The sequence below is a fragment of the Bison bison genome, unplaced genomic scaffold, assembly GCF_000754665.1.
Source record: "Bison bison bison isolate TAMUID 2011002044 unplaced genomic scaffold, Bison_UMD1.0 scf7180017864220, whole genome shotgun sequence".
In the NCBI taxonomy this organism is placed as follows: domain Eukaryota; kingdom Metazoa; phylum Chordata; class Mammalia; order Artiodactyla; family Bovidae; genus Bison; species Bison bison.
The window spans coordinates 1,087,600-1,103,579 of record NW_011494792.1 but is presented as its reverse complement, the minus strand read 5'-3'; the positions used below and the strand labels follow the sequence as shown (position 1 = coordinate 1,103,579).

The 15,980-nt window shown below is 38.7% G+C and overlaps 1 protein-coding gene across 1 annotated transcript; it reads right to left on the bottom strand.

Annotated features, from left to right (window-relative positions):
• Positions 1-611: 611 nt before the first annotated feature.
• On the bottom strand, positions 612-12,688 carry LOC104992624 (chorionic somatomammotropin hormone 2-like). Its single transcript, XM_010845572.1, has 5 exons — positions 12,575-12,688; positions 5,474-5,655; positions 3,501-3,608; positions 1,565-1,744; positions 612-940 (listed from the first exon to the last, which is right to left on the bottom strand). Exons 1-5 carry the CDS (start codon positions 12,627-12,629, stop codon positions 749-751), a joined length of 717 nt encoding a protein of 238 aa, XP_010843874.1. The 5' UTR covers positions 12,630-12,688; the 3' UTR covers positions 612-748.
• Positions 12,689-15,980: the final 3,292 nt, after the last annotated feature.

Here is a 15,980-nt window from a genome sequence, read left to right as displayed (position 1 = left end):
TTGTGAGGTGATGGAGTTGTAAGGATGGACCCTCTTCAATGAAATGAGTGCTTTTATATACAAGAGACACACAATGCTCCCAAGCTCTCCCCCGTGTGAGGATACAGTAGGAATTATGTGACCAGAAAGGACCCTGCATGACCATGACGCTGCTGTGGAAATCCATTTCCATTGTTTTTAAGCCTGTGATATTTTGTTATAACATCCCAGAAGGACTAAGACAGCATCCTACCAATCTTTACACAGTTCAGGAAACCTCATGCTATTTACACAAAGGTGCAAAGCACTTATCTTGTCTGGTGTAACACTGTGATAGTTGGCTGAAAGTTGTGGCTGGCTTTCATGAAGAATCCTGAGAATTCAGCCTTCTTGGTAGCATGACCAGAACCATGAACAATTGTCTAATTCTTTGGTTCTAATAACTTGACCCAGAATAATTGGCTGTGATTCTTACGGAATCTCTTAATGGTCTTTTTTGTAATGCCAGCTTCTGCTATTTGTGACTTATTTTAATAGGTGCTTCATTCTCTTAATTGTAGTTGTGGAATTTCTTTTGATTTAGTCTTAAATAAAGATAAGAAATGTTAACAAATTGCCCTCTTAGATTTTGACATTTCTAAACCATCTGTGTTTATTTTTTAAGAGAAGACCCATTACAGAGCATGCATTAAAAAGCTGTAATTTCAAGTAGCCCGCTATGGGATAGATGATTATGACCATCTCAGAGCTGGATGGGATGGATGTGGATTTAGCACTTTTTGCGGATTCGGCACGTCAGGATCTTGATGTACGTGTCAACTTTCCCTGAATCCCTGCGCAGGCAGTGGAACAGGTTATAAAATTCAGAAAGACGCCTATCTTCATCGCTGGACGTCAGGGATGGGAGTCCTGACCAGCTACTGCGAGCCTCGTGTATCGTCTTCAAGACTGAAACAATAACCTGAATACCCAAATGATAATGACTTCTTATGCGTTTTATTATTTGCTTATCTTTTTTTCTTCTAATTTCAAATAAAGATTTGGGGAAGACATATGAATATAAAACTCTCTAGATATGGATTTTGGAGCCAGCCTATGAGAAAACTATTAGAAATCTAAAAACTAGATATGGAACTCAAGTTTAGTTTTAACTTTCTCTTTTCTTCCTTTCCACTCTCATCCTTTGATTTGAGGAGAACAGAGAAAGCAGACAAGTGGAACTTCAATAGCAGATGTCCTGGGATACTTTAGAAAAATGCTGATCTTGGAAATTCTGTTCTCTATTACTATTACTCTTGAAAACATTACAACCACCAGTGCCCAGGTAGAGGCAAGCTGTTGGTGGAATATGTGCAATGCAGGGAAGGCTGCACATGTCAAAAATTGCAGTGAAATTCTGATTCCTTTACAGTAGAATCTATCACTATGAATGTCTAGGCTCCTGGTTTATGTAGTAGCCATCTAGCATATAGAAGTCATGAATCTTTTTCTTACAAAATGAGATATTTCCAAACTCCTTATGCATTACAGTGGTCACCTCTTTCATTCATGAACAAAGCAAGAAAGCCCTCTGCAGGATGCTCACCTTCCTGAATTGACTCTCTATGAATGCCTGAAGTTTGTCTGACATGTTCTCAATCTCCATGGCACTTGATACGACAGCCTCTGACAGATTTTTCATATTCCGAAGCCTCGGGACTAGATGATACAGAGGATTATTCCAGGAATACAGTAACACGAGTGTCCACTTACTAAGGTCTTCATTCTAAGCAACCAGAAGAAACAGTCTCATAAAAATAATCATAATTCAGTGGTTTTGGTAACATGATCTTTGCTCAGAGCAGCTGACCTAAAAAACTTTTGGTTATTCCTATGTGCATGCAGAGATTTTTGAAGGTAGTAAAATTTGCAAAAGGATAAAATGTAAGCTATTACTTCACACTTGGCTAAATTTTTAAACATCTAGGTTATTTTAGGAACTGATTCCTCTGATGTGTTCTAATTTATAACATAAAGAATTTTCTTTTTTCCTCTGAAATTCTACCACCACTCAGTGAGTTCTTTTGTGTTTCTATATTCGTGTGAGAGAATCTAAGTAGTTACGCAAGTCAGTTTGTGCTGCAGTGCCTGATCCAGGAAAGAGGGATTCCACCTGTGCCCACATCATTGTCACCCAGTGATTCATTCATATTAATGAATCCGATGAGTCCTTCGTATTGATTTTAGATCGGTAATTGCTTTATGATATTATAACAAAGAGACAAGGAAGAAGACATGACATTCCTAAACAGGCTTCTCTCCTCAGCTGATCCCACACCAGCACCCTGCTGATATCAGAAGAGTCTGTTTTGTTGACATGTGTCTGGGCAGAAAATGGCACAGCGTTGTTTTTAGTTATAGCATCAGGGGGATTCACAATGTAGGGTTCCCTGCTAGTTCACTACTTCTAGCAGAACTGAGCCTGAAAATCCCAGGAGCTGAAGATCTCTAGTTAATATGCTTGATTTCTTTACAGCCATGAACTGTTTTACTGGTAAAGAACAGAGAACTGAATAGGATTAAATATAAAAATGCACATAAAATGCTGAGTAAAATGTAACGCCATGTAGTAACTCTCAATAAACTTTAAATTTAAGCTTATTGAAAATCCCTCCTCTTCCTCTTTGTCCTTTTTCCTTTACTTGTTCACCCTCATTATCAATGAGCTTAACAGGGAAAAAGAATGCTGGTATCATTAAGAAGGTTGTAGAGAGAAGATAGAATTTTATTGGGGGGATGCATGTGGAAATACTTTAAATAATGTTAAGAAGAAGGATAATGCAGGAAATCAGAAAGGAGAGATTATAACAGTGAAAATTTGGAGTTGCCATAAATGATTGAGGCTTGATATGTAAACTATGTTGTCCTTTGAACAGAGGCAATTGTTGTGGCCATGAGAAGCAAAGCAATGTTTTTTAGGCCATTGTGGGAGAGACTTACAAATTCAGAATAAATGGTGACAGAGGAGTCGTTGAGAATGACGAATGAAGGAGGTGTCAGAGAAGTAGAAGTAGAATCAGGAGAGCCTTGAAAGGCAGATGCGAGGGCTCAGGTGGTGCACTATAGGATTCCCAAGTAGGAGTCACTGCTAACAGGGAGTACTCAAAACTGGGGTGTGTTTCTTACATATTCATGAATTTATATTTAAATATTGATCATATTTTACACATGGAAGTTCCCATTCATTTCCTGTTTTCATACAGAATAATAGCTGCAATCCTGTGTCTAATGCATGGGTTGAACTAAAGTTGTCTGCATGGACAATTTATAGATCTGTTATTTATCTTGCAACTACAGATATTTAGTCATCCCTTGATTTCACTCATGCTTCATCAGCTACATAATATAGTTTCTCTTCAATTGCTTATGGTTCCTCCACCTTTTCCTGCATGTACAGTTACCATAACCTCTAATAATCTGAAGTCTGGTAACCTACATACTGTCTCTTTTGACCCGGTGAAAAACCCAGGGGAAAGACTCACATTCATCTGGTGGGCTTTATCTCTTTCTTCGGGAGCATGGAAGGAATTGGTGTGGCAGCTGTTGGTGGCATTGATATGGTACAGTTTGCCCTGGGCATATTTTTCTTTCTGAAAGTGATCAGGCAATTAGTTAGGGTTGTTGGGCATTCAGTAGATGAACCCATTACCAGAACATTAACATGTGTGATAGACGTGTATTTTTTTTAATGGGGGTGGGCATCACAAAATTTGAAAGTCATTCTTTTCCTACTTTTCTATATATTGTCTCTGTAAAAATGATTTACATATAACTCTTCTAAGTTTAACCTTTTCCCTTCTCTTTTTTATTATCTTTTTTTTTAACTATTTGAACCAAATATAGTACATATGTACCAATATTTGGTACTTCCCAGGGGTCGGTTGTAGTAAAGAATATTCCTGCCAATGCAGGACATATAACAAGACTCAGGTTTGATCCCTTGCAAGAGTGTACATCGGCATACTGCAGTATTCTTGCCTGGCCAATCCTATGAACAGAGGAGCCTGTTCAGCTATAGTCAGTAGGGTTGCCAAGAGTTGGACACAACTGAAGTGATTTAGAATGCATGCATGCACCTATATTTAACCATTTAATCTTTTGTTTACTTGGAAGAGTTGGGAAAAAAATGGACAGTCAAAATGGAGAATGAAAGAAAACCTAGTGAGTAAAAAGAATTAGGTGAATTTAATAGAAAACCTTAGCACCGCCTTTTATTAGCTGTCTGCTCTACTGTGTGCTCCTTGATTGACCTAAAATAATTAACACACAACTTTCAAGTACCTTCTTCAGAAAGAAAATAATTGTTTCCAATTGTAAACTCCCCTTCTATTGTAGCTGGAAACCTATTCACTGCAAATCTTAAAACAATAATTTGTACCTTTAAAAAAACTACAAAGTATTCGTTTCTGTGACCCGGATTCAGCTTTGTTTAACATGTTCCATCCACCCAGTTCCCTGTAGAGCAGTTCTCATTTATTGGCTATTTACTCTGAGCCTGGAGAAGAAAGCCCAAAGAGACATTGAAGGACCAGAAAATCAACACGCTTCCTTTTCCCCAGTCCCACCTGAAAGTGCTTTGTGTCAGGTAGTATCGTGGGCTGAATCTGTGTTCTTCATGTGTTAGAGCCCTAACTGCCAAAGTGCTGTGTTTTGAAAAGGGTTCTGACTTTGGGGATCCCATGGTCTATAGCCTACCAGATTCCTCTGTCCATGGGATTTCTCAGGCAAGAATACTGGAGTCCTTGCCGTTCCAGTCTCCAGGGAATCTTCCAGACCCAGGGATAGAACCCAAGTCTCTCACATTACAGACAGATTCTTTACCATCTGAACCACCAGCGAAGCCCATTAAGGTCAAATGAGCTCTTAAGGTGGAACACTGATCCAATAGGTTTAGCGTCTTCATGAAGCGAAACAGCAGAGAATTCTTTCTATGTCTTTGTGTCTCTGTGTTTTTTCCTCTATCTCTCTTCCCCACCCTTTGTGAGGAGTCACAGAGAAGCCAGCCTGGGAAGAAACAGTTCTTACCAGAACCTCACCTTGCTGGTATATTGATTTGGGACTTCTAGCCCCCAGAACTGTGAGGAAAGAAATTTCTGTTGTTTATTCCACTGAGTTTATTGCATTATTTTATGACATTCCTAGCTGACAAATACAAAATCATTTATTTTGGAAATTTAAAAAAGAAAATGAATGAAAGGAAATTGAAAAAGTTATTGCACTTCTTAGGAATCTTTGAGATTTCACAAAACTGATCCTTTCTTCGATTTCAACATCTTATGAACTGGTGGCTTCTTTGACCTAGAGAGTGTGTTATTGCAGCCTTCTTGTTTAAAGGATAGTATAGCTCTGTCGGTTAGGGGAGGTTTCCTTCTGGGAGCCTGGTGGGCTACAGTCCATGGGGTCGCAAGAGTCGGACACGATTTAGCAACTAAACCACCACCACCATAGTACTTACAAACTCACTGAACATTATTGCAGAAAGGTTATGGAATTCGTGGGAGAGCCAGGCAGCATCAATATACAAGTCTGTAAGGGATTTCCGTAAGGAGACAAACACGTCAGGACCACAGGATGGGCATGAGTTGCCTTGGCACAGGAGCAGATTAGACACGACCAGCAGCAGCAGCAGGCAGGACCCTGTTTAAATAAAAACATGAGCCATTCTGAGATGATCTAGTCACCTGAGGTCATCAAATCCATCCTGTGGAGGGAAGCCTTTTCTTTCCCTGTTGCTCTGATCAGGAGTTCTTGCTGTAGAAGCTGGGGTGGGGAAGAAGGAGCACCTTCTGTGTAAATTTAGATGGATGATGATATTTGCACAGATAGAGAGTTGGAGAAGTAGGTTATTCCATGTATTTTTGAATTGCTCCCAGAAGTACTTCTGTGCTCTGCAAACATTTACAACTTAATTCTGAGAAAAAAAAAAAAAAAAAATTCCAAGCCAGAGTGTTTAGGCCATTCTTTTAAGACAGTTTAATGTTGGTACTCTGCAGACTCTGTGTAGCGAGGCCCTCCAAGAGTTTGCAATTTTTTTTACTCTACATTGACTAATGCTTGAATTTTAGACACTGAAATAACAAGAAAAGTCCAGTCGATCTGTGTGGTTTACCATCACACTGGGGTAAGAGTAAACACGTGACCTACTGATCACCACTATTGAGTACAGAGAGAATACTAAGAGAAAAAGATACTGTACCTTGGATCTGCTCACTCACCTTAGTAACCCCATGCATGTCTCCGATACTTTCACAAAACCTTTAAAACATCTCAAAATTTGTGTTTCACAGGAACCCTGTGAGATAACCTTAATCTTCACTGTGATCATCAAGTTATGTTAATGAAGATGCAATGACTTAAAGAGGGCAAGTAATTTTCCCCAGGTCCCATTATTAGCAGATGCAGGTCACTGGGAACCTATACAGTCATCGGTTCATTTCCTGATGTCACATCACACATGCCTGTGGCCCTCGGTCTGCATGTGTGTAACCAGGACCACATCAGGAGCTGTGATGACTCTGCTTAAAGAAAAAAATATTTTGTCTTTGACTGCAAAACAGCAGTGACCCTAGAACATTGGTTTTATCCATTTGTTCTGCTCGTCTATAAAACACTCACTGTTAAAGTCTTTGACAGTTATCAATGTGGGGGCCTGGTTCTCCTGGTTAGCCTTTCTTCTAGGCACCTTGGTAGCTATTCTACTCTTATCCATCTTTATTCTTCTCGTTATGTTTGTTTCTTCGAGAAAATAGCAAATAAATCTCCAAATGGTAACACAAGAATATTGCCTGGTCAGCACCCAAGACAGCGTCATCGGCTCTGCAAACAAGGCCTTCCTCTTTCTGACTTTGATTTTTAGGGACAAATTTACGCATCTGGTTGGGTGTACATCTTGAAAACCCATGGGGCTTAGTTTTTGAACCATCTCCAAACATCTCCTCTTTGACAGTAGAACTAGACCTTCATGCTTCCAGGATGTATTGTAATATTTCAGAAATTATTCCTGGCCCTACCTTTGGCCAACTAAGCATAAATCATAGACTCTTGCAAGCATGATTTTAATATTACTTTTCCTGTCTGACCTTTATAAGTAAACAGAATTTAAGACTGAAGTGAGCAAGAATTGAGTTTGGATAAGAGAACTGATAAAATAGAGATTTTATCCTCCTGAATGAGATCTGAACATGATTCTTTTTCCAACTAACCAGAAGAGTGATAATTTAATTAAGGATAAGATATCAGCATTTACTAGGTTTTCTCTGCTCTTAGTTTAAATTGGCATGGTATCTAAGAATAGAATGGTTGTTTAAAATTAGGTGATGAAATTAAAAGAAGTGGTCCTCAAAAAGGAGACATATAAGTTGCAGAAATTTGGGACTATCTCTCTCATCGACTAAAGAGCTTATTGTGACAGGCAACGAAGATAATAGCTTATATAACAGAAATGTACTTGTGTGCATATATTTCTGTGCATGTATACATGTGCTATGCATAAATATATGCTAAATTCCTTCAAGAAACTTTGGACCTTATAAAATTCAATTTTATAAGAGGTGGTAAATATAGCAGCATACCCTAATTCCTAATGTAAATGATCATCTGTTGGGAGATGACTAACTATATGATTTTTTTTTTCTGTTAAATTGTTTTTTTAAATATTTTATCTCAAATACTTATTCTTTTATTTTTTTAATTTAAATTTATTTATTTTAATTGGAGGCTAATTACTCTACAATATTGTATTGGTTCTGCTACACATCAACATGAATCCGCCATGGGCGAACACGTGTTCCCCATCCTGAACCCCACTCCCACCTCCCTCCTTGTACCATCCCTCCGGGTCATCCCAGTGCACCAGCCCCAGGGATCTAGTATTGAACCAGGCCTGGCGATTCTTTTCCTGTATGATATTCTACATGTTTCCATGACATTCCCCCAATTGTTATACATGTGTTAGCTTTCATAGCACATATATTAAAAAATTGGAATAATACTGAGAAGATTAGCATGACCCCTGCCCAAGGATGACACACAAATTTGTGAAGCCTTCCATATTTTACTGTAACAGCTTCAAGGGGTGGGACGGGAAGGATGGTGGCAAGGAGGTTCAAGAGCGGGGGACATAGGTATCCCTATGGCTGATTCATGCTGATGTTTGGTGGAAACCAGTACAGTATTGTAAAGCAATTCCCCTTCAATTAAACATCAAGAAATTCAATTATAAAATCTATTATTGGGAATCATATAACAGGTTCAGATATCCATTGTATGACTAAAGAGGATCTGACTATAATCTGATGATGTCAATTATCATTGGTTAGTGATTCATTAACTTTATACTTGAATGAGAAAAGTAAACAAACAAATACTGTTGTCTGTGATTCAGTGTCATAGCAGGCTATAATCCTTGTTTGCATTCGCTTTTAGGTGGTATAGTGCCCAAACTTGAAACTAAGGCTGTTTCCAGAAGCGCACAGTCGTGAGTCCTGCCCAGGGTTTTGGTTCCTGATGCTGGAGGCTTCTTTTTGCTGGTCACTAAGGCCGAAATTTTCTCTGCTGAGCATTCTCTGGGTCTATCACGTGCACAAGTCTTTATATTTTGGTTTTCCAACTTGATTCTCTTATTCTTTTGATCAGACTACCAAGTCCCTTGATGATTTATTTTTCAGACTCTTTTGTGCTTTGATCTTTCTGATGCTCAGTAGTGTATTTGCTTCCATGTCTACCTCTCTGAGTAGTTTTCAGCATCTACATAAACACTACCCTATTCTCTTACTGTCTGGATTTTGGCGTTTAGCATCAGCATATTCTTATGAACTTCATTTTCCTTCTGGTGCGGTTTCTGGTACACAGTTTAAGCTGGTTGGCTCACATCTGGCTTGTCTGTGTTGTCTCCAAACAATTAGAGAACTCTGCTTTCTTTCTAAGCAATACTATACCTCGATTTGATACCATTGCTAATTCTCTATGATTTCCCTTCCTGCCTCATAAGCTTTGTCTTTCTCAATCTACTGTATCCTGAGTACTTTGTGCTGTATGTTGTTATTACTATTTTAAATCAATATCCACTAGTATAGCAGAGAATAAAGGCAATAAAATTGTAATAGTATTAGTAATAATACATTCCCCCAAAATGTAATCCAGTAATGCTCCCAGTTTTAAATGACTTTCTATGCATGTATTACTGAGGTCCCCTACTCATTTTTCCATACTAGGTGCTTCAATTTTGAAATAGAATGTAGGAAACAGTGGAGAGGAAAATTCTGAAAATCACCTTAGATTTTAGATGCCTCGAGATTAAGTATGTAATTATTAGTTTGTTATAGTTAATAAGGCTATTCTGAGCACATATAGCTCAGTGTCGGGTGATTGCTATTGGGTAAAGGATGTATACTGTGAACTGAATCACCAAACAGGTGATTGGAGATAAAGAAAGCAATGCCAGGAAGACACAGGCTTTTCTTCTGGGAGGAAAAACTCACAGGGTCTGTCATCTACAGTCTACTCTTCAGATTTTGCAAAACACTTACTCTTCCTTTGCTCATTTAATAATTTGGGTTGTTTGACTTCTTTTTATAATGAGTTGCATAAGTCTCTTATATATACTTGGATACAAAGCCCTTATCAAATATGTGGTTTGCAAATATATTTTTTCATTCCATAGGTTGTCATTTCATTTTACTGATGGCTTCTTTTACTATGCAGAAGGTTTTGAGTTTGATGTGGTCTCACTGGTTTATTTTTGCAGTTCTTGCCTTTGCTTTTGATGACTGAGTTGTTTGAGCTGCTTGTATTTTGGAAAGCAATCTTCTATCAGTTGCTTTATTTGCTATTATCTTCTTCCATTCTTACCAAAAGACACAGACTGGCTGAATGGATACAAAAACAAGACCCATATATATGCTGTCTACAAGAGACCCACTTCAGTTCTAGAGACACATACAGACTGAAAGTGAGTGGATGGAAAAAGATATTCCATGCAAATGGAAATCAAAAGAAAGCCGGATTGGCAATTCTCGTATCAGAAAAAATTAGCCTTAAAATCAAAACTATTATAAGAAATAAAGAAGGACACTAGCAAATGATCAAGGGATCAGTCCAAGAAAAAGACATAACAATTTTAACTATTTATGTACCCTACATAAGAGCACCTCAATACATAAGGTAAACACTAACTGACAAAAAACGAGAAATTGATCGTAACACAATAATAGTAGGCATGATAACACCACACCTATACCAGTGGACAGATTATCAGAACAGAAAGTTAATAAGGAAACATAAGCCTAAAAGATATATTAGAGCAAACAGACCTAAGTAATATCTTCAACACATTCCATCCAAATGCAGAAGAATACACTTTCTTCTCAAGTGCACATGAAACAGTCTCCTCATTTGGGTCCTAAATCAAACTTCAATAAATTTAAGGAAATTGAATTGTATCAAGAATTTTCTCTGACCACAACACTATGATACTGCTATTGCTACTGCTTCTAAGTAGCTTCAGTCGTGTCCGACTCTGTGGGAGCCCATAGACGCAGCCCACCAGGCTCCCCCGTCCCTGGGATTCCCCAGGCAAGAACACTGGAATGGGTTGCCATTTCCTTCTCCAATACATGAAAGTGCAAAATGAAAGTGAAGTCGCTCAGTTGTGTCTGACTCTTTGCGACACCATGGACTCTAGCCTACCAGGTCCTACATCCATGGGATTTTCAAGGCAAGAGCACTATGATACGAAATATCAATTATAGGAAAAAACACTTTAAAGAACACAAACACATATTGATTAAACAACACATTTCTAAATAATGAGCAGTTTACTGAAGAAATAAGGGAAATCAACACATTCCTAGAAACAAAGAACAATAAAAACCAGATGATCAAAAACCTAGAGGATGCAACACAAGCAGTTCTAAGAAGGAAGTTTATAGTAATACAAATCCTACCTCAAGAAACACATTATAGACAACCTAACTTTACGTATCTTTAACTCTTTAAATTTCTCTTATCAATGTCTTAAAGGTTTTCCATAAAATCTTTCAACACCTTGCTTGTTTATTTCTAAGTGTTTTATCTTTTGTTGATGCAACAGCAAATGGGATTGTTTGCTTATTCCACTTTCTGATAGCTTGTTGTTGATATATAGGTAGGCAACTGAGTTTCATATATTGGAATATAGTAAACATAATGTATGCTCCATCTTTAAAGAACAGACATTTTCCCACAAATAAGACATATAGATGATCAAGAGGTATATGATAAGATGCTCAGTATTACTAGTAATCAAAAGAAATGCAGATCAAAAGCCCAAGGGATATCTCCTCATACCTGTTTGAAAGGCTAGTACCAAAAATGTAAGAAATGACAAATGTTATTGAGGATGTGGAGAAAAGGAGTGCTTATGCACTGTTGGTAGGGATGTATACCGGTAAACTCCCATGAACACATACTGTGGACGTTATTCAAGAAATTTAAAAGAGAATATTTATGTGATCCATTATCCCACTTCTGGATATATAGTAAAAGCAAATGAAGTCATTGTCTCAAAGAGAGATCTGTATTCCCATGTTCATTGCAGCATTATTCACAGTAGCCTTGTTATAGAAACAACAATCTTTCATCAGGTGAATGGATTAAAACAATGTGATGTGACATATATAGGTAAATATTATTTAGCCATTAGAATTAGAAAGAAATCATTCCCTTTGTGGCAACATGGATGAAACTGGAGGGCATTACACTAAGTAAACTAAGTCAGAGAAAGACAAATACCACAGGATCTCAACTATAAGGAATTTCCAAAAAAAAAAAGGAACTCAGAGTAGAAAAATGATTGCCAAAGACTGGATGGTAGGAAAATTTGGAGAGATTTTTAAAGGTTACATATTTTCATGTATAAAAAATTATTAAGGTGAGGATCTAAGTTTGAGCTTCATGATCTAATCATGAGATTGAACAAGCTCTGGGAGTCGGGGATGTACAGGGAAGCGTGGCGTGCTGCAGTCTCTGGGGACAAACAGAGTGAGACATCACTGAATGACTGACTGAACTGAAGAGTGGGACTTACCTGTGTTCTCCTCAAAAAGCAAAAGTTAAATATGTGTGGTGATGGCAATGTAACTTAATAGAAAGGGAAACTCATTTCTAATCCATGCACAAATGGGGTGGACAAGATGACAGAGGGGTAGGTGGAAGTGGGGTATACCTCTCTCCACTGATGCATCAAGAATGTCTAAAGACGCAGCAGTTCTCACAGAAGACCAGGTGAATCCTGGCAGGACTCCCTGACTACTGAGAAGGCACGTCCGGATCCACACAGAACTTGGTAGGACAAAGGAAAGAAGGGACAAGGAGGAAGGGGAAAGAAGGAGGAGAGCAAGTGGGACCAGCCTGAACCTGGGGATAAGGGAGCTGAAGCATAGGGGAGAGATCCCCACATCCGTGCCATCCACTGGAACGGGGGAGGCATTTGAAGCAGTTGGGGAGTGAACTCACTACTCTGTGACACTCTGAATGGATTGAGAACCACATAGACAAGCCATGCTGCAGCCTTTCATACCTCGGACAGGGTTGTAAGTCCACTGGTGTCCATGGAAGTTGGGAGCTGGAGCCATGGGGATTGAGGAATGATCCCAGGGTGAGGACTCCTGTTGACCGTGGGGAATCAGCCAGATGGGATGGGGTGGAGGAAATGTGCTGCGTGGAATGCTTTAAGGAAAGCCATGAGGTCATAAAAGTAGGGTTCAACTGCCTGTGGATTAGAGCTATCTCTTTCTCCATGCTGGTACCTGTAGGTTGAGCAATAGAGAAAGACTTCAGTGAGGGTGGTCCTTGAGTGCCTGATGCACTAATCAATGAAGAACTTGGAATGTCTACATACCTGACCCCACACTATTCTCTGTCTAAATTTTGGGTTTTAGCATCATAATGTTTTTATGAACTTAAATTTCTTCTGGTAGAGTTTCTGGTTTACAAATTAAGCTAATTCCTCACAGCTGGCTCATTCTTGCTGTTTCAAGAAACTTTGAGAACCTTCCTTCCTCTCAAGGCAATACTGCCCTTTACTTTACTACCATTGCTGACTACCCATACTTTGACTTCTTGCCTAATATATTCTGTCTTTCTCTATTCACTATAACTTTAGTAGTATGTGTCCCTGTGTTGGTATTAATATTTATCATAAAGTATTAATGGATGCAGTAGAGACCCAAAAGGATTACAGTTACAACAGTAGTAATAAATAGCCACAAAATTATAGTCAATTAATGCTCCCATTTAAAACTGATTTTCTATCTATATATTATTGAGGTCTCTTAACTCATTTTCCTTACTAGGTGGCTCAATTTTGAAATGAAATATAGAAAACAATGTAGTGATAAACTGGAAATTACCTTCCTTTTGATATGCTACATTAGTAAGGATTCAAATTTATGATATTTTTTCCCCAGTGCGACTGTTCATAGTACATATTATAGCTCACTGTGGGGTGATTGCTATTGACTGAAGAATGTATGCATTGAATTGAAATTGTCAAATAAGTGAGTGGAGATGAAGAAAGTAATGCCAGGAAGGCACAGGCTTTTGTTGTTCTAGAACGAAAACCTTGCTGTGTCTCTCATCTATAGTCTAATCTTCAAATTTATTGAAAGTCTTACTTTTCATATGCTCCATTAAAATTTTGAATTATTTGTGGTTTTTTGCCCTTGAGTTGTATGTCTCATGTATTTTTGGATATTAAGCCCTTATCAAATATATGATTTGGAATATCTTCTGACAATCTGTAAATTGCCATTTGATTTTCTTGATGTTCCTTTCTTTGGAGTCTGATGTGGATCCACTTGTTTGTTTTGGCAGTTGTTGCCTTTGCTTTTGGTGTGAAACCCAAAACCTTGTTGCAAACACGGATGGCAAGAAGATTACCTCAGTGTCTTCTTCTAAGAGTTTAATCGCTTAAAGTCTTATGTTCTAATTTTTAATCCATTTTTATGCACAGTAAAGACAGGGGTACAGTTCCATTTTTTCACTGGACTATCCAGTTTCCCCAGTGCCATTTTTGACAAGCTTGTCCTTTCCCCACTGGATAGTCTTAGCTCCTTTTTCATAAGCTAACCAACAATATACGTGTGTGTTTCTTTCTGGCTTCGCTATTCTGCTCTGTTGATCTATGTGTCTATTTTCATGTCAGAAGCAAAGCATTCTGTTTTGATTACTATAGCTTTCTAATACAATTTGAAATCAGCAACCCTAGTCTCGAACTTTGTTCTTCTTTCTCAAGATCACTTTTAACTTTCAGATCAGATCAGATTAGTCACTCAGTCTTGTCCGACTCTTTGCGACCCCATGAATCCCAGCACGCCAGGCCTCCCTGTCCATCACCAACTCCTGGAGTTCACTCAAACTCACATCCATCGTGTCAGTGATGCCATCCAGCCATCTCATCCTCTGTCATCCCCTTCTCCTCCTGCCCCCAATCCTTCCCAGCATCAGAGTCTTTTCCAATGAGTCAACTCTTCGCATGAGGTGGCCAAAGTACTGGAGTTTCAGCTTTAGCATCATTCCTTCCAAAGAAATCCCAGGGCTGATCTCCTTCAGAATGGACTGGTTGGATCTCCTTGCAGTCCAAGGGACTCTCAAGAGTCTTCTCCAACACCACAGTTCAAAAGCATCAATTCTTCGGTGCTCAGCCTTCTTCACAGTCCAACTCTCACATACATACATGATCACAGGAAAAAGCGTAGCATTGACAGGACGAAACTTTTTTGGTAGAGTAATGTCTCTGCTTTTGAATATGCTAAGTTGGTCATAACTTTCCTTCCAAGGAGTAAGCGTCTTTTAATTTCATGGCTGCAGTCACCATCTGTAGTGATTTAATACAGCAGAATAGACCAAGAAAAGATGGGAAAAGTACACAGAAGAACTATACAAAAAAATATCTTAATGACCCAGATAATGCAATGGTGTAGTTTCTCACTCAGAGCCAGAAATTCTGGAATGTGAACTCCAGTGGGTCTTAAAAAGCACTGCTGCCAACAAAGCTAGTGGAGGTGATAGAATTCCAACAAAGCTATTTAAAATCCTGAAAGATGGTGCTATTAAAGTGGTCCACTTAATATCTCAGAAAATTTGGAAGAGCCAGCAGTGACCAGAGGACTGGAAAATGTCAATCCTCATCCTAGTTCCCAAGAAGGATATTGTTAAAGAATGTTCAAGCCACTGAACAGGTGCACTCATCTCCAGTGCTAGTAAGGTTATGCTCAAAATCTTCCAGGCTAGGCTTCAGCATTATGTGAACCTAGAACTTCCAGATGTTCAAGCTGGGTTTAGAAAAGGGAGATGAACCAGAGATCAAATTGGCAACATTTGCTGGAACATAGAGAAAGCAAGGGAATTCCAGAAAATCATCTGCTTCATTGATCTCACCAAACAGTGTGGATCACAACACAGTGGAAAATTCTTAATGAGATGGGAATACCAGACGAACCTTACCTGTCTTCTGAGAAACTTGTATGCAGTTCAAAAAGCAACAGTTAGAAGCAGACAAAGAAAAATAAACTGATTCAAAATGAGTGAAGGTGTCCGTCAAGGCTGAATATTGTCACCCTGCTGATTTAACTTATATGCAGAGCATGTCATTCGAAATGCTGGACTGGATGAGTCCTAAAGGCTGGAATCGAGATTGCTGGGAGAAATATCAACAACCTCAGATATGTGAATGTACCATGTTAATGGCAGAAAGCTAAGAGGCACTAAAGAGCCTCCAATGGGGGTGAAAGAGGAGAGTGAAAAAGCTGGCTTAAAACTCAAAATCAAAATTAAAGAGACACTGATGTATTGAACAGTCTTATGGACTCTGTGGGAAAGGGAGAGGGTGGGAAGATTTGGGAGAATGGCAATGAAACATGTAAAATATCATGTAGGAAACGAGTTGCCAGTCCAGGTTCGATGCATGACGCTGGATGCTTGGG